General features: G+C 35.6%; 1 protein-coding gene across 5 annotated transcripts in view; it reads right to left on the bottom strand.

Moving 5' to 3' along the window:
- The window catches only part of LOC150088262 (acetyl-CoA acetyltransferase, mitochondrial-like), a 670,540-nt gene that overhangs the window by 131,657 nt on the left and 515,760 nt on the right, over positions 1-23,123 (bottom strand). For 4 of the 5 annotated variants that reach the window (XM_090369428.1, XM_090369427.1, XM_090369425.1 and 1 more), the window contains 3 exons: positions 19,571-19,635; positions 16,462-16,619; positions 8,114-8,230 (listed from right to left, as the gene is read on the bottom strand). In XM_090369428.1, the coding sequence (XP_090225554.1) occupies positions 8,114-8,230; positions 16,462-16,619; positions 19,571-19,635 (340 nt within the window). Of the gene's footprint in view, positions 1-7,640; positions 8,231-16,461; positions 16,620-19,570; positions 19,636-23,123 lie in introns of those variants that run through there. The other variant, XM_090369429.1, reaches the window with a different exon arrangement.

The raw sequence follows: 23,123 nt of genomic DNA, 5'->3' as shown, positions 1-23,123 counted from the left end.
AGCACCAAGTCACACGTCGTGTCATCTGCTCTTCAGTCAGTTGATGCGGCACCCAGAGAGAACAAAGTTTCTTCACGTGCAAATGATCTTGCAGGATCGAACGAATTGCTGGTGCATTTAGGCCCAAAGTATCCTCTATCTGTTGGTAGGTCACCCGCCTGTTTTCATCAAGCATTTTCCTCACAGCAGTAATGTTTTCCTCAGTAACTGACGTTCGTGGCCTTCCCGGCCTCTCAGAATCCTCCAGAGTGAAATTTCCCCTTTGGAATTCTCTATACCACCTGAATATCATTGTACGATGTGGACAATCATCATCTAGTGCAAGAGTCATTTCTTCTAAGCACTGGTCTATGGTTAAACCACGCACGAAATTATACCGCAAAACTGTCCTTATCTCATTTCGTGACCACGATGCCATTGCAAGCACTTTACACTCTCACTACTAATGAATGACTGAGCCCATCGACTTGGCGCAGCGGCTACTATGCACGTATGAACATGTCTCAACGTGCAGCAACAAGCAGCTTCCTGTGATTCATTGTTGCGTCATATTGCAAAACTTTCCTAGTACCCTTTGTACATTTGGTAGAAATGTATTTGGAATGATACTAACTTGTTCTTTCCGAGACTGCTGTCAGGATGAAAGTACTGTCTGAGCCTATAATCTGCAGACATGTTTGTAACTGAGACTTAGTGCTGTTACTGACTGGCATGTCTTTATTGTTGGTGCATAGGTCTGTTCAATGTATTAAGCATTATTCGCTACTTTGCCAGTTGATTGTTGACTTTTTGCTCTTCTTTATATTTTAGAACCTTCTTCCCATTTTCTACAGTTCACAGGCCTAAGAGTAGGCTGAATGTTGGTCTTTACAGTTCAGACAAGGTGATGTTTCAGATCATAGTGTTTTTGTACGGGATTTGGATCCCTTTAACTCTTGGGCCACTTGAAGAATGTCACAGATCATCCTCTGTGACATTCATCACAATGGGGTTACTTTCATTACTTTCTCAGTATACCACCAAAGGTTTAAAGTTTTGGCAGATCGTAATTCTAGGGTTACAGCTAAACATAATTGTTTTTAGTAATGAGATCACTGCACTGGGTTAGCATAATTTAGATAATTTAATTAAATACTAATTAATTTCATAGAAATACCTTATGTTTTGGAGCTCTGTGGCTCCTTGCTCAGAGGTAAATACAAACATGAACATTATGCTCGAAAATGTAGTTGTTGAAATTGCAATTTCACTTTAGCAATTATTACATTCATATGTATTCACTATAGAAGAAGCTGCAGATCTCTGAAATAAAAGGTAATTCTATATATAGCTTGTTTATTCAAATTATAGTGCAGTCTTGCCATTACTAAAATTGGTAATTCCTGTGTAACAATTCAACAATTTTTAAGCTTTAAAATGGAAGTTTTACTTCACGTGCCTTTAGTACACGTGCCTTGAGTGACCGGGGTTCAAGCCCGTGACTGCTGAATACGGTGCTGTTTCTTATATTCTGTCTATCTTGTGAACTCCTCTGACTGTTTGGTCGTCCCAGAGTATAAACAGAAAATTTAATTTAATTTTGGCATGTCTGCTAATAGAGACCACAATCCAAGATTAGAATCGAGAAAACTTTGACAGTACTATCTTGGCAGTGTCGGATTTTTAAATGTATAGCAGATTCATCTTTCCAGGAAATGTTCAATTTCAAATGATATCATAAAATCTGGCAGAATTATGCCATTTGTTTCTAATCTGAACGTAAGCCCAAGCCTTAGTGCAGAGATATATATATATTGGCACTACGGTCTGGGCTTATATTCGTATGCTCTTATTGAGGAGTCCTCAATAAGAGAAGAAAGTTTCGCTGTAATCAAAATGAACACAGGTAAAAGCATACAAATATAGTGAGTTAGTGTCTTTCAACAAATGGATGGCAAATGGACATGACTGTCTTTAGCAACATACTTGTACAAAAATCTTATAGTAAACCTAAAGTATCCCAAATGCAAGACTACATATACCTAATACTTAATTTCAAATGAAATTATGATGCAGATCATAATCATGCAGAAATTATGATTATGAAATTAGAATACTAAATTAGCTTCGATGCCACTCTTCATATGAACTTGCCCCACTGCTTTTGAGGACACCTACTCTATTGTCCCCATACTTCTGACTCCCCCCACCCCAGTCTTCAGTCTTGCACCCTACTCTGTCTAGGCACCATTTGAACAAGCGTTTTGGTTGTCGATGGATTGGCCGGGGTGGACCCCTTGCCTGAATTCCACACTCACCTGATTTATCAAGCCTTGATTTCTTTCTGCGGGAGGCCCTCAAATCTATCGTGTATGAATTGCCTGTGGAAACAGAAATGGATCTCGTGGCGAGACTCGTCTGCGCTGCTACTACTGTCAAAGAAACTCCAGGTGTGTTCGACCGTGTCTGCCAATCCATGCTGCGTCGGTGTCAACCGTGCATCGTGTCTCATGGTGGAACCTTCGAGCATCTGTTGTAACATCATGAAATGCATCCATTGTTAATATTATGTCAAATAAATGTTTGCCACTAATTACTGTCTTGTGTCATTTCTGCTTCTTGTGCCTCTGCTACTACTTTCCCGTGACGTTTCCGGTTATTGGTTCCTATGCAATTCACATTCCTTTAGATGTTACCTACCTCCTATAAACATTTGTACCAATATTTTTGAGACACCCTGTATATATCCCTTTCAATGTATCTCTACACCAATAGTTAACTACATAATCATCATTGTATTATATTATTATTATATATTTATATTTTATTACTAATTATATGTTTATTTCTAGGGTTTGGCCATGTAGGCCTACATGGGCTATTTTAGTTTTTATAAGTTATTTTGGCATTATGGCCTACTGCAGGCTGTATACTGTTGTGTTCATATACATGTTCAGCATCTGTATTGTACTTATTTAATAACTAGATTATAGACTGATGTAATGTATAGTATAATAAATAAATAAATTTTCTGTTTATACTCCGGCACGACAACCAGGTCTGTAGAGTTTACAATAAATCATCAATACAAATATTTATCGTATTTAGTAGTCACGGGCTTGAACCCCGGTCCACTCAAGGAACGCGTGCTATGCACTCTTGCTCCTGACCACTCGGCTACAGCAGGCCAATTTTTGCTTTTACTATAATAACTATATATATATAGGCCCTAGCCACTGAAATCTCAGGAAACTTGGTGACAGGGCCTGCCAGAGTAAAAAATTCAACTATTGAGTACCTGGTCTGCCTCCACAAGAGCAACATTGGGCCCCAGCAGGGGGTCTAGTCTAAATGGCCAGAAAAACAACAATACACAATGCTACACTTACAAAATTCATACACTTTTAAATCTCTGGCCTTTGCAGTGAACTGTTACACCCACAATGAAAGCAACGTAGAGATGGGGGAAACCATTGGTGCCGCTAGACATGAATACACTTTAACACTTTTTTCTTCATATGAACTCTGCAATGGATATCTTAAATTATGCTTTGAAATCATACTATTCCAAAGTATCAAAGGAGAAAAACTGCCAACTGTAAAAATATGCTAGTCTGACTTGAAATGAATAGTCTAGTAGTAAAATGTAGTCACTAATGCTGTGAAATAATTATTAAAAAAATTGCCATTTGCTCTATACTCACAATAAAATCACTTGAATTTATGCTCCTTCACTGTTGTGATAAGAGCACAATGGGAGAAAGTAAACATATTGAAACATGATTCATCCACACAGTAACCTATCCTCTTGATTGTAATAGTCTATTATTGTCATCTAATAGCAATGATGTATTTTCACTTCTTGTCATAATTAAAATGAAAATTGTAAATGCGTGAACGAAACGTGCATGCATACTATTGTGAATATCACTATTGGAAGCACTTGAAGAAGGAATATTTGCAGGTTTACATGTTCCCATCAGGCTGTGGTGCAATTATGTCGACAATGTATTTGTGATCATTCCCTGGGGGTCTGAGATGCTGCTACTCCAATCTCTGTCAGTGTACACTTCTTTTACTATGGAAATGGAAGCAAACAATGCCTTGCCGTTTTTGGATATCTTAGTGTGATGCATGGGAGGAGGGCAATTAGATACCTCGGTGTATAGGAAGCCTATGTGCCAAGGTCAGTTTACTGAATAAATCATCCCATGCTGTTAGGCACTTGTATGGTACAGTGGGATTGCTGTTCTGCTGAGTTTGGATGCATACTGATAAAACAACTGAAGATAAACTTCTCATAAAATTACTGAAGAAACTTATATCTCTGGTAGATCTTATCATTCCATTTGAACGAAAACTTTAAACATGAGGTAAATTTATGTAAAGTTTATGTTGCAGCTGGTTGGCAGAAGATTGAATGAGAACACCACCAGTTAGTTTTTTCTGATTTGTCTGAATGCAGCTAATTATGAAACATGAATTTACAGGAATGATCTTGACATCAACCAACAATTGTCCCAGTGGAAGACTTCTTCCTTCCAACCAAAAAAATATTGACAAGAAAAAGTGGCCTCCACTTTCTGGCAAGCATGCAGGAAAATGGAGGCTACATTTCTAGCATATTTTGATTGTGAGACTATCCTGTTGGATAGTCTCACAGTCAAATTGGATCATATCATCAAATTTCAACAAAAACTAAACATGGGAGGAATTCCAACAAAGTTGGTGCTGTGGCTTTTAACAGAAGAACAACAACAATATATGCTGCCAGCAAGTTGCTTCCAATTGTCTGAATATACAATTGAGACATTGTTGAAATGTGGGTTTTTTTTAGAGGTATGATCTTGAAAACAACCATCATTCCAGTGGAAGACACCTCTCCACCAACTAAAAAATGTTCAGCAAAATGGAGGCAACAGTGCACCACATATACTGCAGAAAAATGTTGGCAAGAAGAGGTGGCCTCCATTAATGATGAGCCATTGCATTCATTACCTGAGAAATTTAATCAACTACAAATTATGCTCATTGCTACTATACTGTATCAATCCAGATACTGAATGAACAGATCATACTTACATACACACACCAGAACCATTGTAATTAGAGGTGCAACTATAAATTCCCCTAATTACCACAGTTCAGAAATCATAACTAAACTAATCAAAAAGTATAAAGGGGAAGTTAAAACATCGTAAAGAGACAATTTTAAGTATGAAATAAAATACTCTGATGAATTTCTCAATGAACATGAAGTAAAAATTGAAATGGAGGCCATTATTGTCCTGTATTGTTCATGTAGAAAAGGCCAGGGAAAATATCAAGTATGGAAAAGCAGCAGGTGTAGATAAAATTATACCTGAAAGCTTGAGGGGAAAAATAATTTCATAGTAATTACATCTCATTATTGACAGTGAGTTTCTACACTCACTGGATCTAAGAGATTTGGGCAATGACTTTTATAACAGGTTATTATTGGTTATATCTGCTCACATCATTGCTGGCTATAAGAATTCCTAGTGACAATAATAGTGAATATAAGTATGGAATGTCAAAACATCAGAATCACTGGGTTTCTTAATCTTTATTTAATTAAACTGTCTTTAATTTTGGTAAAAAAAGTTTACATTGTTATAATCTGGTCAATTTCATTAATATACACTTTGGATAATTAATAAAACAACAAAGCATTTAAGGTAAAGAATACCTAATCAAATCATGATACACTGTACAATTTGCAACAGGGAATTATTATTTTAAACAGCATGCTGATAACTTATGCAGCATCCACAAAAAAAACTAAAGTAAAAATAAAAAATATATATTTTTTTGACCTTTATATATATATATATATATACACACGTGTGTGTGTGTGTGTGTGTGTGTGTGTGTGTGTGTGTGTGTGTGTGTGTGTGTGTGTGTGTGTGTGTGTGTGTGTGTGTGTTAGTATTCCAGAAGCCAACAGTAACATGGGAAAATACACCAATATACATATATATATATATATATATTATTTCCACACCACAATTAATATAGATGTAAAAAAAATTTTTTACGTGTATATATATATATATATATACATAAAAAAAACATTTTTCTTCATATTTATATTTATTTATTTTTATTACTTTTGCCTAACTTTTACATCACATTATATATAAATATATATATATAATGGTGAAAGTAATCTTAATGGTGATTGTACATATTTCTTGAATACATTTTATATATCATAGAGCATTATACTCTCAAGAAGTGAGACGAGTCTGTCTTCTCCTTAATTTTAGCATTATTAGAAGCATATGATGCAAGAAAGCAAGCTTATGCAGCATTAGCCAAAAAAAAAAAAAAAAAAAAACCCCGCTTCCATTTCACCCCTAGCTTGTCCAATATATGTATTAGTAATAGTAAGAGGTGTTGGAGGTGAAAAGAGATGGATGAGAAGTAGGGTATAAAGAAAGGAGAAAAATTGTAAAATGGGATTTTAATTGGATGTGATATAGCATTGTGCTATTTGATACAGAGATTGTGGATTTTTTTGGGATGTCAAAAGGAAAAAAATGGAAAACAGAAAGTTGGGAATAAATTTTGATAAGACTGAAGCTTATATCACTGTAGGAAGGAACAAAACAGAAAATAGGTTATCACAGGTAATAAATACAGATATTTTAACAGTCTGCTAACAAGATATGGGAGGAGTAGTGATTAAATTAAAACTAGAATTGCAATAGGTAAGAGCATTTGAGAAAAGGAAACTGATATTTATAGGGATTTACTGGTTATTAAGTTACAGAAAAGTTGATTTAAATGTTTTCTACAAAGCAGCATGCATTATGGGGCTAAGGACATGGCCATTGAACAAGAAAAGAACAATTAACTTTTGAAAAGAGATGTATGGAAGAGGCTTAACTAGACAAATATGGTTAAAAAAGGAGGAGGTTCTGAGGATAGGGTAATAAAGCATGATTAAGACTAAGGAAAAGAGAAAAACTGGACAGACCTACTGAGATAGAGGGCAAGCTTGTTAAGAGAAGATATAAAGAGCAAGAGAAACAAGAAATGGCAATTGATAGAAGCACGGGAACGAATTTTTCAGTGGATCTCACTTCTGAGTGAGATTCATTAGAGATTCTGATCCTTTTTGTTATAGAAGCTCTGCCCAATTCTTTTAAGAACATGACTAGACCTGTGGGGATAGAGAGAGAGATATTACTGTTCTGGCTATCATGGAATTGCCATTTAGCAGAGGCCTTATAATAAGAAAAATGAAAATTAAAAACAAGCAAGCTCAGTTCTTTCAATGCATGAGAAAGATGAAATTAATCATTGTTTTCTTGTTACTTATTTGTTTATTTGTTTTTATATTCTTTTTTTGGACAGAATAGGAAGAAGTGGGAGGGGGAATCAATGCATTTCAGGTTATTTGTTTTTTTCCCCCTCCCTTCTACAAAATTTTTCTCATGATTTAATACAATAACCATCAATGCTTGGTGATTATATGAAGTCACTAGTGAATAAGAGAAATAGATACAGTATTCACTCACCAAATTGCCAATTATACAGAATTAATGGTGATCACTAAAAATCACCAATTTCTTACTTTTACCCATAATATATATATATATATATATATATATTATGATATATCAGGGGTAAAAGGAAATTTTTTATTAGCAATGCAATGTTTTACTTGCTGCATTATTTGTTTAACTGTTTGCAGTAATGCAGGAAGTAAAACATTACATTGCTAATATCATATATGCCTAAACATTGTTAATAGAAACACAAAGTAATGTAATATGCAAAAAAATAACATCAACAGAGATGTAAAAAAGAAATTTGAAACTGGAAAGTTATATGGACATTATTGAGGTAAAGAAGTGATAAGGGCTCAAAAAACAAAATATAAAAATTGCATAATTTCCTTTCTCCAAAGCATTAAAAACAAACCCCCAAGTTACTAGATAAAAATGATACATATGCCTGTTGATAGACATCCATACATAACAAAATTACATTACAGTATGCAAAACTTCTGGTAATAATTCATAAAAATACTAATTACATGACTCATAATCAGTCACAACCTTTTAAAGTTCTCAAATATGTATGTCATGTAATATAAACTTACAACTTTTCAATAAGAATAGCCGAGGCACCCCCACCTCCATTACAAGCAGTAGCTATTCCCAGCTCACCTGGTTTAAGAGTCAGAGCCAAATGATTAGCAATACGACAACCTGACATTCTACAAATAAAAATACAATAGAAATACAATAGAAAGTAAAATGTAAGTATATGCAAATATTAATTTTAAAAAAATAATATATCTATATATATAGTGGAACTTCTCTATTACGCGAATTTCTCTATATAATGAATTTTTTCGCAAAACATTGCACCTTGAAACGGAATTACAGGTAAAATTAACCCCATATAGCAAAGTGTTAGTCTCTCTATAACGAATTTTTAAAAAAAATTAGTAAAAGCATTTTTGAAGATTTTCAAGCATTTACTGCTAAACAGCTGCTTAAATATACTGCCTCCTTCCTTCCGAAATTGCACATTAGCATCTGGAATTAAATAATCATCCATTTGGTGGCCATTGACGCCTGTGGTCTTTATTTCATTTTTGTTACAGTTATTAAACCAAATGGGTTTTCTTAAAAGTGGTCGTAAACTTTACAATAAATAGGGTAGATTTGTAAATTGATGTTGGCTCAAGAGAAAATGAAATTCGCTGCTCTAAACTTTAGCATGCTGCAGCAGCTTTTTTGTTGTTTGGTTTTTACGAGCATTAGCAACTAAGGCCATATTGCTCCGGGATATGCAATGGTCATTCCCTGACCTTTCTGCATCCTCCGTATTTGGTGGTGATGGGCTCGAACCCCGGTCTAATCAAGAAGCGTGTGCTGCGCACTGAGGCTCCTTCCCACCTGGCTACGGAGGTGCCTCATGCTGCGGCGGCAATACATAGAATGCTACCATAGTCAGTTTTTAGTAACACCTACTGAGTGACACTGGACTCCCAATAGATGGTTTTCAAGAATTTTTTTTTTTTTTATTTCGTTTGTCATCAATCACATAGGCTATATGCTCTTGTATTTTTTTTTTCTAAAAAGTAACATACAGCATACATTAACCATAAATTTTCTTTTGTGTATATATGAATGAAAGCAGAATAAAAGAAATCCACAAAGTCGTATATTTCTTCAAAGTGATTGATAGGAAAGGTCACGTGATACTGTTGAATTGGCAAGTGAACGTCATTGAGTAGGCGGTACTAACAAATCACTATATGGCCAGTGCAGCGAAGTTGGCAGTGTGTGTGTGTGTCATCAAGAGCTGCATTTGAGTAATCTTTACAATTGCGGAAACAATGTTGAAGAGAAAGTGTTTAAAGTATTAATGATAAAGCAAAGATTTTTATGATATCGACCAGGGTTTAAGAAAAAAGATGTTGCGGAGAAATTTGTTTATCTACGATTTTAAAAAATTGAGAATCAATTTTAAATGCAATTGAAGCAGAAGCAGACAAGAAACGAATTAAGTTGTGTATATACGAAGATGTTGATAAAGCTGTTCTAAAATGGGTGCAAATGATACGTGAAAAGAATATACCAATATTGGGCCTAATAATTAAGCAACAAGCTCTAAAATTTGCACAGTCCCTTGGAATGAAATTCCAAGGGACTGTGCAAATACAGAATTTAATATGAGCGATGAGTAGCTAGATAAATTTAAGAAGCGCCACAGAATTGTGAAGAAAGTGTTAATGTAAGCGAAGAAGATTGCAACAGTTGGAGGGACAATACCTTAAAGAAGATTTTGGAAGAATATGAGTAAGGATGTTTTTAATGCTGACGAAATGGGTTTATTCTTTAAATGTTTACCGAATAGAACACTTGCTTTTAAGAATGATAAGTGTTTTGACGAAAAATAAAGCAAAGAAAGAATCACTGTGCTAGTTGGATCAAATATGACAGGAAGTGAAAAATTAAGACTTTTAGTCATCGGAATATCAAAAACCCCAAGATGTTTTAGAGGCACAAAATCTTTGTAAGTTGACTACATCTAATAAAAAAGCATGGATGACAAGTGATATTTTTGAAGAATGGATATTAAAACTAGACAAGCGTATAACAAAAAATTAAAAAGAAAAATCGTGTTGGTAACTGACAACTGTCTGGCACACCCTGCCAAACTTAAAAGTGCGAAGTTGTTGTTTTTACCACAAACATATCGTCAAAACTCCGCCAATGGAACAAGGCATTATTAAAAATTTTAAATTTCATTATCGAAAGGGAATAATAATGAAGACTGTCAATGAGTTATCAGAAAATAGAAACTTGGATGTTACAATTAACCTTAGAGATTGCATCTCTGAACTGGCAAAAGTTTGGACAAACGGTGTCACTGAATACACTATTCAAAATTGTTTTTCGAAAGCGGGATTTGCATTGAATACAGAAGTCGAACAACGACTGGACGAACAAGATGAACTGCCCCTTTCACAACTGAAAAACTATTGGACATTATTAGAATTGTCCGGAAACATTGAAAATGAAATAACACTGGATAGTTATGTTTATGTAGATCAAGCAGAACATCCAAATGAAGATGAAATACTGCTCAACAGTGTTAGACACGACCATTATCATGAATCATCGGTTTGGCTGAAACAAGAAGAAGAAATGAATCACTTATAAGTTTATCAAGTGGAAATCTGCTGTGCACCAATGGAAATAGTGAAAGGAGTGAAGGTGGAGTTGGCTTTCTGGTCCATAAAGATATAAAAAACAACATTTTGGAATTCAAAAGTGCATCACCAAGGGTGTCAAGACTAATATTCAAGATTTCTAAGAGGTATAAGCTAAAGATTATAATGATTTATGCACCAACATCAAGCCATGATGATGAAGAGGTTGAAGAAATGTACACTGAAATTGAGTCTTCTAGATGAGCAGAAAACCCACTACACTATTATTATGGGGGACTTCAATGCTAAGGTTGGAAAAAGGCAAAACAGTGCAGAAAGAGGAACTATAGGAAATTTTGGAATTGGTGAAAGAAATAAAAGAGGTGAAAGACTTGTGGAATTTGCAGAATCTCAAGGACTGTCAGTAATGAACACTTTTTTCAAGAAAAGGGCAAACAGAAAGTGGACATGGAAGAGTCCAAATGGATTAACAACTAATGAAATCGACTTCATCCTCACTAACAGAAGATATATTGTGAATGATGTTACCGTCCTGAATAAGGTAAATGTTGGAAGTGATCACAGAATGGTAAGATGTACACTTGATATAGATGTAGGAAAGGAAAGGGAAAAACTGACTCGAGTAAATAATACAAAGGTCTTTGAAATAACAGAGGAGGAGAAAAAGCAGTATGTACTGGAACTTAAGAACAAGTTTGAGCTTCTGCAGACTGCTCAGGACCAAGATATCGACGAGGAATATTACAACTTTCTGAAAGTGATAAAGCCCAAGAAACCTATAGGGAAACAGAAATCCAAAGAAGAAAAAATTAGTCAAGAAACACTTGTCATGATGAACCAAAGACGACAAATGAAGAGCAAGAAAAACACTGACAGGGAGAAAATTGAGTATACCGAGTTATGCAAAGCCATTAGAAAGAGACTCAGAGAGGACATAAGAAGATTTAACACAAGAAAAGTAGAACAAGCATTAAGGGAAAACAAAGGATTTAAATCAGCAGCCATGAGCAGTAATACAGAAAGACAAATGATACTGAAACTGAAGAATAGCGATGGTGTACTTATAAACAGAGAAGGCATAATTCAAATAGCAGAAGACTACTATAGAGAATTATACAAGGAGCGAGGGAATGATACCAGCAGTGGGGAACATGGATTGCAAAGTAGCAACACATACGACATACCCGATATTCTTCCTGATGAGGTAGAACATGCATTGAAGAAAATGAAGAATCGGAAAGCCCCGGGGGAAGATGAAGTTACTGTAGAGTTGTTAAAATTGGGAGGAAGAGACATAACACAAAAACTGGCAAGGCTCTTCACAAAGTGCATTAGAAAAGGTGTGATGCCTAAGCAGTGGAATAATGCAATCATAGTTTTGCTGCATAAGAAAGGAGATAAATCAGAAATTGGAAATTATAGACAATTAGCTTGTTATCCCATATCTATAAGTTGTTCACAATGGTCATTACTAACAGATTAGAAAGAATACTTGATGAGAATCAACCGAAAGAGCAAGCTGGCTTTAGGACAGGATTCTCAACTATGGATCACCTTCACGTAATATCATAGCTAATGGATAATTGATGAATTTAATCATGAAAAATATGTCAATTTTGGGTTGAACTTTGGCCCTCTTCCAAATAAACTAAAAGGGGTATTAATTTTAAATCCCTCGCAGCGTTACCACCCAACAATAAAGTCAACCGATCCTTCGCCGCTTTGAAACCTGGCATGATTTTCCTTCTTTCAATATGAAACTTCTTTTAGGCATTCGTTTCCACAAAAGTCCTGCTTCATCTATGTTAAAAACTTGTTGAGAAGTATAAACACATAATACCCCTCTTCAATAATTTTAACAAGTTCTTTTTTGAAAGTTTTAGCTCCTTAATCTGCACTTGCAGCTTCCCCCTGGATTTTAGTTTTAAATGGTTCCACATTTTTTTTTTTTTTTTAGGTGAGTTTTCTTCAGATCATCATATTGGCTAATCTCTCTCTCTCTCTTTTTTCTTTCTAATAATATTTAACTTAACTGAATTCTGCATTGGATATTATCTTCAATAAAATTAGTTAAAGTCTTTCCATTTCAATTATAATAGCCGGCCTAGCCCTAGTTGCTTGCAGTGGAACAGCTATCTTTCCCGCTGCTAAAATTAATTCTTTATTTTTTTTTTTATAATTCTTCTTACAGTTAAACTTGCAAGTCCTAAATTATGGCACGCATCCGCTTGTCTTTGACCGGAATCGATTCGCTTCAAAATTTAATTTTCAAATTCAGTCTTTTTCTTACATTTATAGTCTTCGTACCGCACTCAGACATTGTTTTTTCATTCTTATCGGCCATTATTAACTCTTCGAAAATGTAACTGCGTTGGTTGCATTAATTATGATACAATGTTCAAGTAAACTGTCCGTTTCGCACAATGTCTAATACGGTACCGAGTGATGACTAGACTTCGGATAAATGCATATAACGCAAATATTACAAGCAATATACTTGGTCATTTTTTAAAATGTTGATATCGGAACTACGTAACAAGTCACTGTACTGCAATTAAATTAGCATGCGAGAAAATTTCACTGAGTGTGGGAAAATTTCTCAAGTGGGCATGGGAAACGTTTTAATGCTGTTTTGGTATTCATTTTCAAGCTATTGACTCCAACAAATGAAACGATTTCGTTAAATATGCCAAAAATACAATCTATAAAACACCATTATAGTGATCTGTGACAGCGTTATAGTCAGATATGGGTTATAATCTAAGAACAGCATTATAGCGAATCAGCGTAAAGCAAACCACGTTATAACGGGGGCCTGTTGTATATACCAAGCAGCAAAACATCCAGCCATCAATGACACCACATATGGATAAGATCCATTTATGGAGGCAGTAATAAAAAATGCATATAATAACCAATGAACCCAAATCTGGCATGACCAAATAAATAATAAGCTGAAAGAAATAAAACATAAACAACAGTTATGGATACCTAGTTTTTGTCTAAATAGGCACAAAGTTATTCTTGCTGTTGTTGTTATTGTTTGTTATTTTGGTTTTTAGGAGCATTAGCAACTAAGGCCATATTGCTCTGGGGATATGCAGTTGTCATTCCCTGACTTTTCCGCATCCTCCGTATTTGGTGGTCATGGGTTCGAACCCCAGTCTAATCAAGAAGTGTGTGTGCTATGCACTGCTACTCCTGACCACCTGGCTATGGAGGTGCCAGTTGCTCTTGTAATGGTTACACTAATCTAACGCCTCTTTACCTTTTCACTGCCGACCAGGCTAGCCAGGTGGGTAAAGTGCCTGCCTGGCAACCCAAAGGTCGCGAGTTAGAATCCCGCCTCGGGCTTGGATCAAAGTACTCCAAAAACTTTGGGAGGTGCACTATGGCCACAGAAGCCGATGTGCCAACAACTACCAAAAAAAAAAACCCTTTTCACTGAGGATTACCCAGTGAAATAAGAATATGCTTTACTCAAAGTAAAGAGTATTCTTATTGATTGTTCACTATCAAAATGCTAGATCTACAATTTTCAGCTCTCTTGCAAAGTTACATAGGCCACTAGCATTCAGTTATACAACATGCTCTAAACTGTACTGACCACATTTTAAATTAAATAGATAGGCACCATTTGATCACAGCAACCCTGTGCCATTATAACAACTAACCTTTCTTTCTTTATTCATGCAATTTCACTAACAATGCCTGCTGTTTTCTACAACTATATATTTTTTTGCTATTTCATTATCAGGAGACATATTTTTGAATGCACTTGCATGATCAGCACAAATGAGTGGAAGATCGTGACAAATGATGAAAATAAACATTCAGCATGACACCATCATAACCACAAAGTGTAATCTATTTATGCATTTCTTTCTAAGCACTACAAACTGTGGTTATGCTTATTTGTTTGTAAATAAGCATTTCTTTCTGGTTGAAATTGAAAAATTACATCTGTATACCCTTCCCTATCATTAATATCTGGATACCTGCATATCATAAATAATCTTTATTTATATGAATACTAATAATATGTGTCAAAACGTTTAGCCTTTATGACAGCCTCTAGGTTTCATGTAACTCTTTCCACCAGTTTTTTTGTAAATGGCCTCCAACATTATCTGCCATTCAGCCTTCAAAGTGGTGACCAATTCATCTTTTGGGCAGTCTCTCCTTATATGCACCTAATGATCTAATTCATCTCAGAGTCAGTCATACAGAGGTGTCCCTGATGTCAGTCATACAGAGGTTCTCTGTATGACTGACATCAGGGCTCTGTGCTAGCCAGTCCAACTTTTTGACACTCATGTCTTTAAAACAGTCTATCATAATGTGAGCATTATGACATGGAACATTGTCCTGGTGATAAAGGTATGGGCCTTCAGTAACGCTTTACTAACCAGGATGTTTCATCAAAAACAACCAATAATCTCAGGTCAAACCATGAAAACAACCCCAGACCATCAATGCTGCCTCCACTGTTGGATGATAGTCCAGTAGGTAGCTTTTTCTAAGCATCTGCCACACCAGTGTGGCAGATGCTTAGACCGGTGTGACTATCAACACTGGTAGACAATGTACTGTGCCCGACACAGCACAGCTTTCTATTGATCTACAGTTCAAGAAAGGTGGGTGTTACACCAAACTTAGTGGAAACTGGCATTAGTTGAGGTGATTAGTTGGTTATGGAGGGCTGTGAAACCATACCCATATTATGAAGTGTCCTGCACACTGTACTGATGTTGACATCCCGCAATCCTCTCATTGAAGGGCCTGATCATGCCGCAACAAAGTTGAGCTGCGTCCCAAGAAGACCATCCTTTGAAAAGCTCTCCTGTCAGGTTCAGAGATTGTCCAAGTCATTTTGTGATAGGTTCAGCACCAATCCATTTCCTTTTGCATATTACATCGCCAATCATCAACCTGGGAATCTAATGCCATTTAAATAAATGCCATGTACAGATTTACTGCTTACATGGCACCCTATTAGCATTCTGCACTGGAAGTCTCTAACTCTGTCGATCCCAGTATCTTGCATATTTATTGTTGTGTCTGACACATGGTGCTTGGGCAGGTCAACTATCAGTGGCGGAGTGCCTACATATGAATGGTAGGATAGTATACATGGTATACAGGACAAATATGTTACCTTTTTCAGGTGCTACAATACATGTAAAATCTTGCATAATGTCTTCTGAAATTGTATGCCTACATATGAATGGTAGGATAGTATACATGGTATACAGGACAAATGTGTTACCTTTTTCAGGTGCTACAATACATGCAAAATCTTGCATAATGTCTTCTGAAATTGTATGCCTTTTTCTCCCAAATCACAGAGAAAGAAGTTAATTAGCTTTACACTACAAGTTCAATGAAATATTACACATTACAGTGAAGAATGCTCTTCACTATTCACTACCATTACACTTGACAGCACATTTAATGGCCAATTTGGTATTAAACTGAGGTATTGCACACAGATGAATAAACCCATGTGAGAAAGAATGGTCAAATGAAGTAAGAAAGACTGATTCTCCATCACAAAGACAGAGAGCCGGCAGCCGGCTATGTATACACGTATGTGTTGTAGGAAAGTGAATAATTGTGATAGTTATATATCATTATTTCCAATGATGTGATCAAGAGATTAAGGTTTTTGTAGATTAGAGAAAGTACTACAGAATCAAGCATTATTAAACAAGGAGTGATACATAAAAATATTTTTAGAATTACTAAAACATACTCACCCTAATGGATGACCAAGGCCCACAGCTCCACCATGAATATTGACTTTTGCAGAATCCAATTCTAGCATATTAATTACTGCTAATGGCACTACACTAAATGCTTCATTTATCTCCCATTGTGATATAGCTTCTTTCTCTATATTGATCTTCTTTAAGAGCTATAAATCAATGAGCCTTTATAAGTTTTTTTTTTAAATAGGTTACCTTGTCAAAAGGTTATATGTACAAAAATAAATAAAATGTCATACAAGAGAAAAATTAATTTCCTATTTTATACATGTGTATACATGTTAATAGCTTGTAAAAACGAAAATCTGCTGACACATGGTCACTGCCAGATAAAATCTGTGTCACATTTTATCTGGCTCAAATCAGATGTTTAAAAGTGCAATTTTTAAGGTTGTACATATAGTTAAACATACATAATAGATAAAATGGCATCACATTGTTCACAGATAAAAGAGTCATCAGTCCTCAGCATCAAGGAATGTGTCAGATGACAATGTCCTATGCACAGCTTCCTCTTTACAATCCTTGCACAAACTAAACTGCCATAATTTTATCACAGGCTTAATGTGATGTAGTTTGTTTGTAACCTGCCAATACCACGAATCTGGCCATAGCAAATACAGTAGACTCTCGATTTTTTAGGATAGATGGTAAAAAATAATCCAAGATAATTGTTTCCCGGTTAATCCAAAAATACAAAAGTCCCCGACATACGTAATAGATACGTTCCAGGACTTCTTATGTAAGTCAACTTTTACGTAACTTGGGAATGACTAATAACATTTGCTACTATATTATTATTGACAAATCTGAATTCGGCGCGATACTTGTTAACATTTGACCATTTTCATATATCCTTATTTAGTTTAATTTTCTGATCCAAATCAATCACTTTTGTTGGTAGATTTACTAGTACCACTGGCACTTATTCTCTTAGTCGGCACCATAACGGTCAAAATGAAATTTTCTGTAAAGAACTTCACAGGGTTAAGGCGAAAACTCACTATTATCACCCCACATTTTAATAAAGCACATTTCTGGAGGTCACTACCATAAAAACAATTTGCACTTTCCGGTTTATTGGACTTTTCTGTTAGTGTAATTAATTATAAACGGGTAGCACACTCAATCTTATTGCATTTGCGATAATACCAATAGCTGGAATTCTGTGGGTTTTTATGTTATTATGGTGAAAGTGAAATGTGTATGTGTACCATTCACTGAAATCTTTAGTCATATAAAAAAAGCATAAATAAATTTTAAGAATCTTCTCTTCTTTTCTAATTTTTTGCTTGCTACTCCGTATCTCATTTGTGCATGACATGATCGTTGTTATTGATTGCTTATTATTATTATTTTTGTTTGTTTTAAATTTTACAATCCTGAAAAAAAAAAAAAAAAAAAGTATGGCGATAGATAAAAAAACTTGCCACTCACTACTCGCATGTCCAATATGATGCTTCCCTTTATTTTTTTTGCGATGTCCATTTTAAATCTAATAGTTTCCCTTTATTTTTTACGATGTTCATTTTAAATCTAATAACTTCCCTTTATTTTTTACGATGTTCATTTTAAATCTAATAACTTTCCTTTATTTTTTACAATGTTATGATGGTTTGGTCACCAACATTATAATGGTTCTTTAGAGATTTAATGGATGCGCAGTTTTCAAACTTTTGAATAATTTTAAGTTTTTGTATAACTGAAAGCACAATTCTTTTATGCTTACCCATCATTTTTACAATTTCTGAACAAAAAAAAATATTTACTATAAAAAAAAATTTATATCGTTCACATAAATAACGAAACAAAATTTATCTTTTTGCGGTGCAACGGAAAAACAAGAATCGATGTGATGCAATAAAACAAACCAAACATTTCTTCTTGTTCTTTTTTTTCCCTTTTTGAGCGGCGGTGTGAAGACAGCAGGGGTTGCAAGATAATAGGCACATTATCTCCCAATGACGACTTATAAAGCAGCTTCTTGTCACTTATTTATGACTTGCAAAACATCTTTTTATACCTATTCTAGTTATTACTTGAATTTTATGATTTCTGGTTGATTTCTTTTTTTTTTTTTTTTTTTTTTTCAATATGGAGTCTTGAACCATCCTCGTAAACTGATCCCGGTAAATCGAGAGTCTGCTGTATAACTTATTATGGATTATTTGCCTATAATCTGCATAGGGGACTGACATGCCAGGATTGGGGCTGCTAATTTTGTTGAAGATCCAGCAAAAGTGAATATGAAATTCCCCCTCACAGAGAATGCATATCATCTGCAGAACCCAAGACAGGGTTGGATGATTCGTGTATCTCATCACTGATAAAGCCTGTAGTGCACTCAAAATTGGTGTGTATAATAAACCACTGGTATTGGCAAGTCATTATGTGATCCAAGGCTAACTTTATAATGTGCAGATCTGCAGTGGATATTCTGCATTTGGGGGGGGGGGGAATCTGCTCAGATATAGTACTGCCTGAAAAGACAGCAGATCCTAGACACAATTCCAAATGCTAATTCCAAAATTCAAGCCATCTGTGAAAACTAACAAGAAGTCAGAATGTTCAGCTGTGTTCTGAACAGAGTCAAAGTTAGATGGAAGATGGTGGTTTAGTGCTAGTGTTACAGATCAAGTGGCACCAGGGGCTTCCTCCTTTCTTCAAACAGAAAAGGGGGTATCAGACTTTATCCATTTCTTAAATGGATAAAGTCTGAATGGTCGCATGCTAGGTGGAAGGTGGATGCTTTGGTGATCATGCAACCTTATCTAATGCTATGTAAGCTCTCTGAGTAGCTTTTGAACACAAATACCAAATGGATTGTTGGCAGTCTGATGAGTGTTATATAAAGAGAAAGAAAAACAATAATTATAATACAGAAATGAAATGAGAATTTTACAACTCAAAAAGGAAAACCTTATTTGCTAGAACACCCACCGAGAGAAATCGCTTAGCCCCAACATTTTCTTGGCACCTAGCCCCTCCAAACTTAGTAATGTTCACCACAAAAGACAAACTATTAAGCTATAGAGCAGCACATAAACTTTCTAAATATTCACTTAGAAAATCTTACATAAATTAATAATAATTAGCTTACTTTCTGAACAGCGTAAGTAGGAGCAATAGGGAAGTCAGCAGGATCAGTGGCAGCATCAGCAAAACCTTGAGGAAAGAGATACATAAATTGCAAAGATTTTTCCCAGAGAAATTATTCCAAATTCTAATTACAAAATGAAATTGTATAAATAATACTATACTGTAACATCATTTTATTACAATAAAAAAAATAAATTGTGAATCAGAAATTTTAGTCAATTCTTTCCTGTTAAGTGTTTACTGAAATCTGTTTCTGTTACCTTCCTAAATCTGAAAGTCTTATATAATTTAGATATAACACTTCAGATTCTATTGTGTCCAAATAAAAAATAATACAGACAGAATTCATTAAAAATGAAGATATGAAAATGAAATAAAGCCATAATTTATTGCCTATGAAATCAGTGACTGGCAACTAATAAGATGACCTAATGAGACTCGTGGAAGAGAAGAAAAAATGCATGGGACACATATGAATTATGTTGTTATTGTTGTGATTGAGGATTTTTGGCACAAGGGACCCAAGCCATATTGTGCCTGTTCAAGATTTCTTATGACTGAATCTTTCATATTATGACTTTCAGAGATGGTTATATAAATTTATGCATTTCAAGTATTGAAACAGTTCCTCAAAATTTGCATTTTTGCCAAGTATGTGTAATAAAGTAAAAGGTTCCTGCAAATTGGATAGAGAAAAAAAACTGAATTTTTCAGATACTTGAATATTGATGGTATTCTGTTAGAATATGTTTAATTGTTAGTTGAGTGTGAGGAGGAGGATTCTCTCCCATAAGCAAGAACAGATGAGTTGTATAAAAAAGTAAAGTGCAGCCATTATCAACCACTGCAGGATGGAAGCCTCCTCAACAATTCATGCTGAGGGAAATGGACCATAATCTGCCACGCTGGTCCAGTGCGGGTTGGCAGATCGACGTATTCAGCAGTCAGGGGCTTGAACCCCGGTCTACTCAAAGAGCGTGTGCCACTGCACTCCCGCTCCTGACCACTCAGCTACGGAGGCCAATGGCCAATTTGGAATCTTGCCAAAATGATTTCTTCACAGCTGCTTCTCCTGAAACTAGAAGTCCACAGTTGAGGTTCTTTTAAAATTAAACAGTGGATTTATAATCAATGTATGGGGCTTTCAGATGGCAGAATGATCCACTGTCAGGATGTTTAGCAACACAATCCACACACTTTCATTTCCTGGGATGCCAGCAGAAGGTGACCATCTGGTTGGATGTTTGATATTGATATAATGTGTATAGGATCTGTTTCAGAATGGAATGGTGGGGAGAAGTAACAGACTGAATGGCAGTGACTGCACTCAAGGGATCAGTGTATATATCAGAGCTTGCTTGAAATGCCGCTTGCTTTTATTATCTAGGGCCAGTTTTATTGCATTTAATTCTGCAGTATAGATACTGCATTGGGTAAGAAGAGATAGAGATATTGAGAAGGTAGAAGAAATTGCTGCAGCACCTACAGCTTCATCTGTTTTGGAGCCATCAGTGTAAATAAGTAGTTTCTCTGAGTTGTGGGCTTAATGTAGCTGCTGTAAGTTGTTGTTCAGCAGAGAGCCTTTTCTCCATCTCAGAAAGTAAGTTTCATAACGAGGTGAGAATTGAATCCAGGGAAGTTCAGGAGAAGTGTATAGATGTGTGGAAGTTTGCCTTTAGCCAGCGGGTAATTGATTGCTGGAACAGACTTCCATCTGGAAGTCTGTTCCAGCAATCCAGACTTCCATTGTGGAAGTTGATAGCTTAAATAAATTTAAGGCTGAACTAGATAAACATTTGGAGTGACCGGAGGGACGAAATGGGAAGTTTTTTTTGGCTTATGCTGTATGACGCTCGCCTTGCTTTCTTGCATAAATATGCTTCAACTAATACTAATGCTAAAAGCATAGTCATCAGGATATGCTGAAAGTTAATATTCCAACTGCTCATGATCTCTTGCAATCAAAAACCCACAGAGTGGTTTTCATTAGGTTTATTATTGTATAGCATTACATATTGAGGGTCAAACAGGTATTCCCAGCTGGGATGAGATTGAATACTTTTAATTTTTGCGGCATAGTTACAAAGTAAGGTTTTTTGCCTGAGGTGCAATGGGGGATTATTTGCCTCAATATACAGGCTGTGGATTGGAGATGTTCTGAAGACTCCCATGGCTATCCTTAGGGCACTATCTATGCTGAATTGTATTTAAATGCAATAAAGAACTGTTCCATGCAGAATCATACACAGGTGATCCATAATCTAACAAGATCGAATTAAAGTTCCTTAGAGATGTGATAGGGAGTGTCTATCAGCACTCCAAGAGTAGCGGAGACAGCTCTTAATATGTTCAATTTCTTTAGACAGGCCGTTCTAAGGTAGGCTATGTGATTAGAAAAATTAAGTTTATTGTCCAGATATAAACCCAATAAACGAAAATTGTTGGTAAGGGGAATCAGGTTATGTTTTAAATATATTTCTGATTCTGGTTGTTGTTTGTGTATTTTACAGAAATGAATTGCAGTTGATTTATTTTCTGCTAAGGAATAGCCATTCCACTGCACCCATGATTCTATTCTGGCTATGGATAGTTGAAGTTGCCTTTCAATGGCATTCATAGTTTGTGACTGACAAGAGATGAGGTCGTCTGCAAATATGTATGATTTAACTGTTTTTGATATGTCTCGTGTTATATTAGTAATTCTTATTGTGAATAATGTTGCGCTTAGGATGGTTTGGATAAACTGTTCATATACCTGACCTGAAATGTTCTGTGGTGTAGAAAATTTTGTATAAATTGGGGTAACTGCCCCCTTAATCCAAAACAACATAGACATATCCATCCCCTTGGTGTCTAAGGCTTTCTCAATATCAAGATTAACCATGACCAGGTGCTGTCTTCTTACGAAAGGTATTAAGGTATTTGGTTTTTTAGGAGCATTAGCAATTAAGGCCATATTGCTCCGGGATATGCGGTGGTCATTCCCTGACCTTTCCGCATCCTCCGTATTTGGTGGTGATGGTCTCGAACCCCGGTCTAATCAAGAAGCGTGTGCTATGCACTGCTGCTCCTTCCCACCTGGCTACGGAGGCGCCCCTTTAAGAAAGCATTGCGGATGTTTGCCTCTTCTTTAATCATCACATCTAAGGTTGAGTGATTCTTCCGAAACCCTTACTGATTTCTGTTTAGCAGATTGTTGGTTTCCAGAAACCACGATAGCCACCTATGTACCATTTTTCTAAGACTTTGCCTAAACAGTCAGTGAAATTGGCCTGTGATTATGTGGGATAGCATGATACTTACCTGGTTTCAGAAAAGCAAGGGCAATTGAGCGACACCAGGAGTGTGGATAACTATTTCCTAAAAATATTCTATTGTAGAATGTCAACAGGGAGCTTATTGCTTTGTTATTTAATTTTTTTAACATTATATAGCAGACTCCATAATGTTAAAAAAATTTACTCTTGTTTGAATCTTGCAAAGGATCAGTAAATGATCACTACTTAGTGGGTTATCAAGAACTGACCACTGCGTATTGGCATATATAGGTGGAG

Source organism: Mastigoproctus giganteus, chromosome 3 (assembly GCF_048544385.1).
Source record: "Mastigoproctus giganteus isolate SK-2022 chromosome 3, ASM4854438v1, whole genome shotgun sequence".
NCBI classification, from domain to species: domain Eukaryota; kingdom Metazoa; phylum Arthropoda; class Arachnida; order Uropygi; family Thelyphonidae; genus Mastigoproctus; species Mastigoproctus giganteus.
This window is presented reverse-complemented; position numbering and strand designations above follow the sequence as displayed.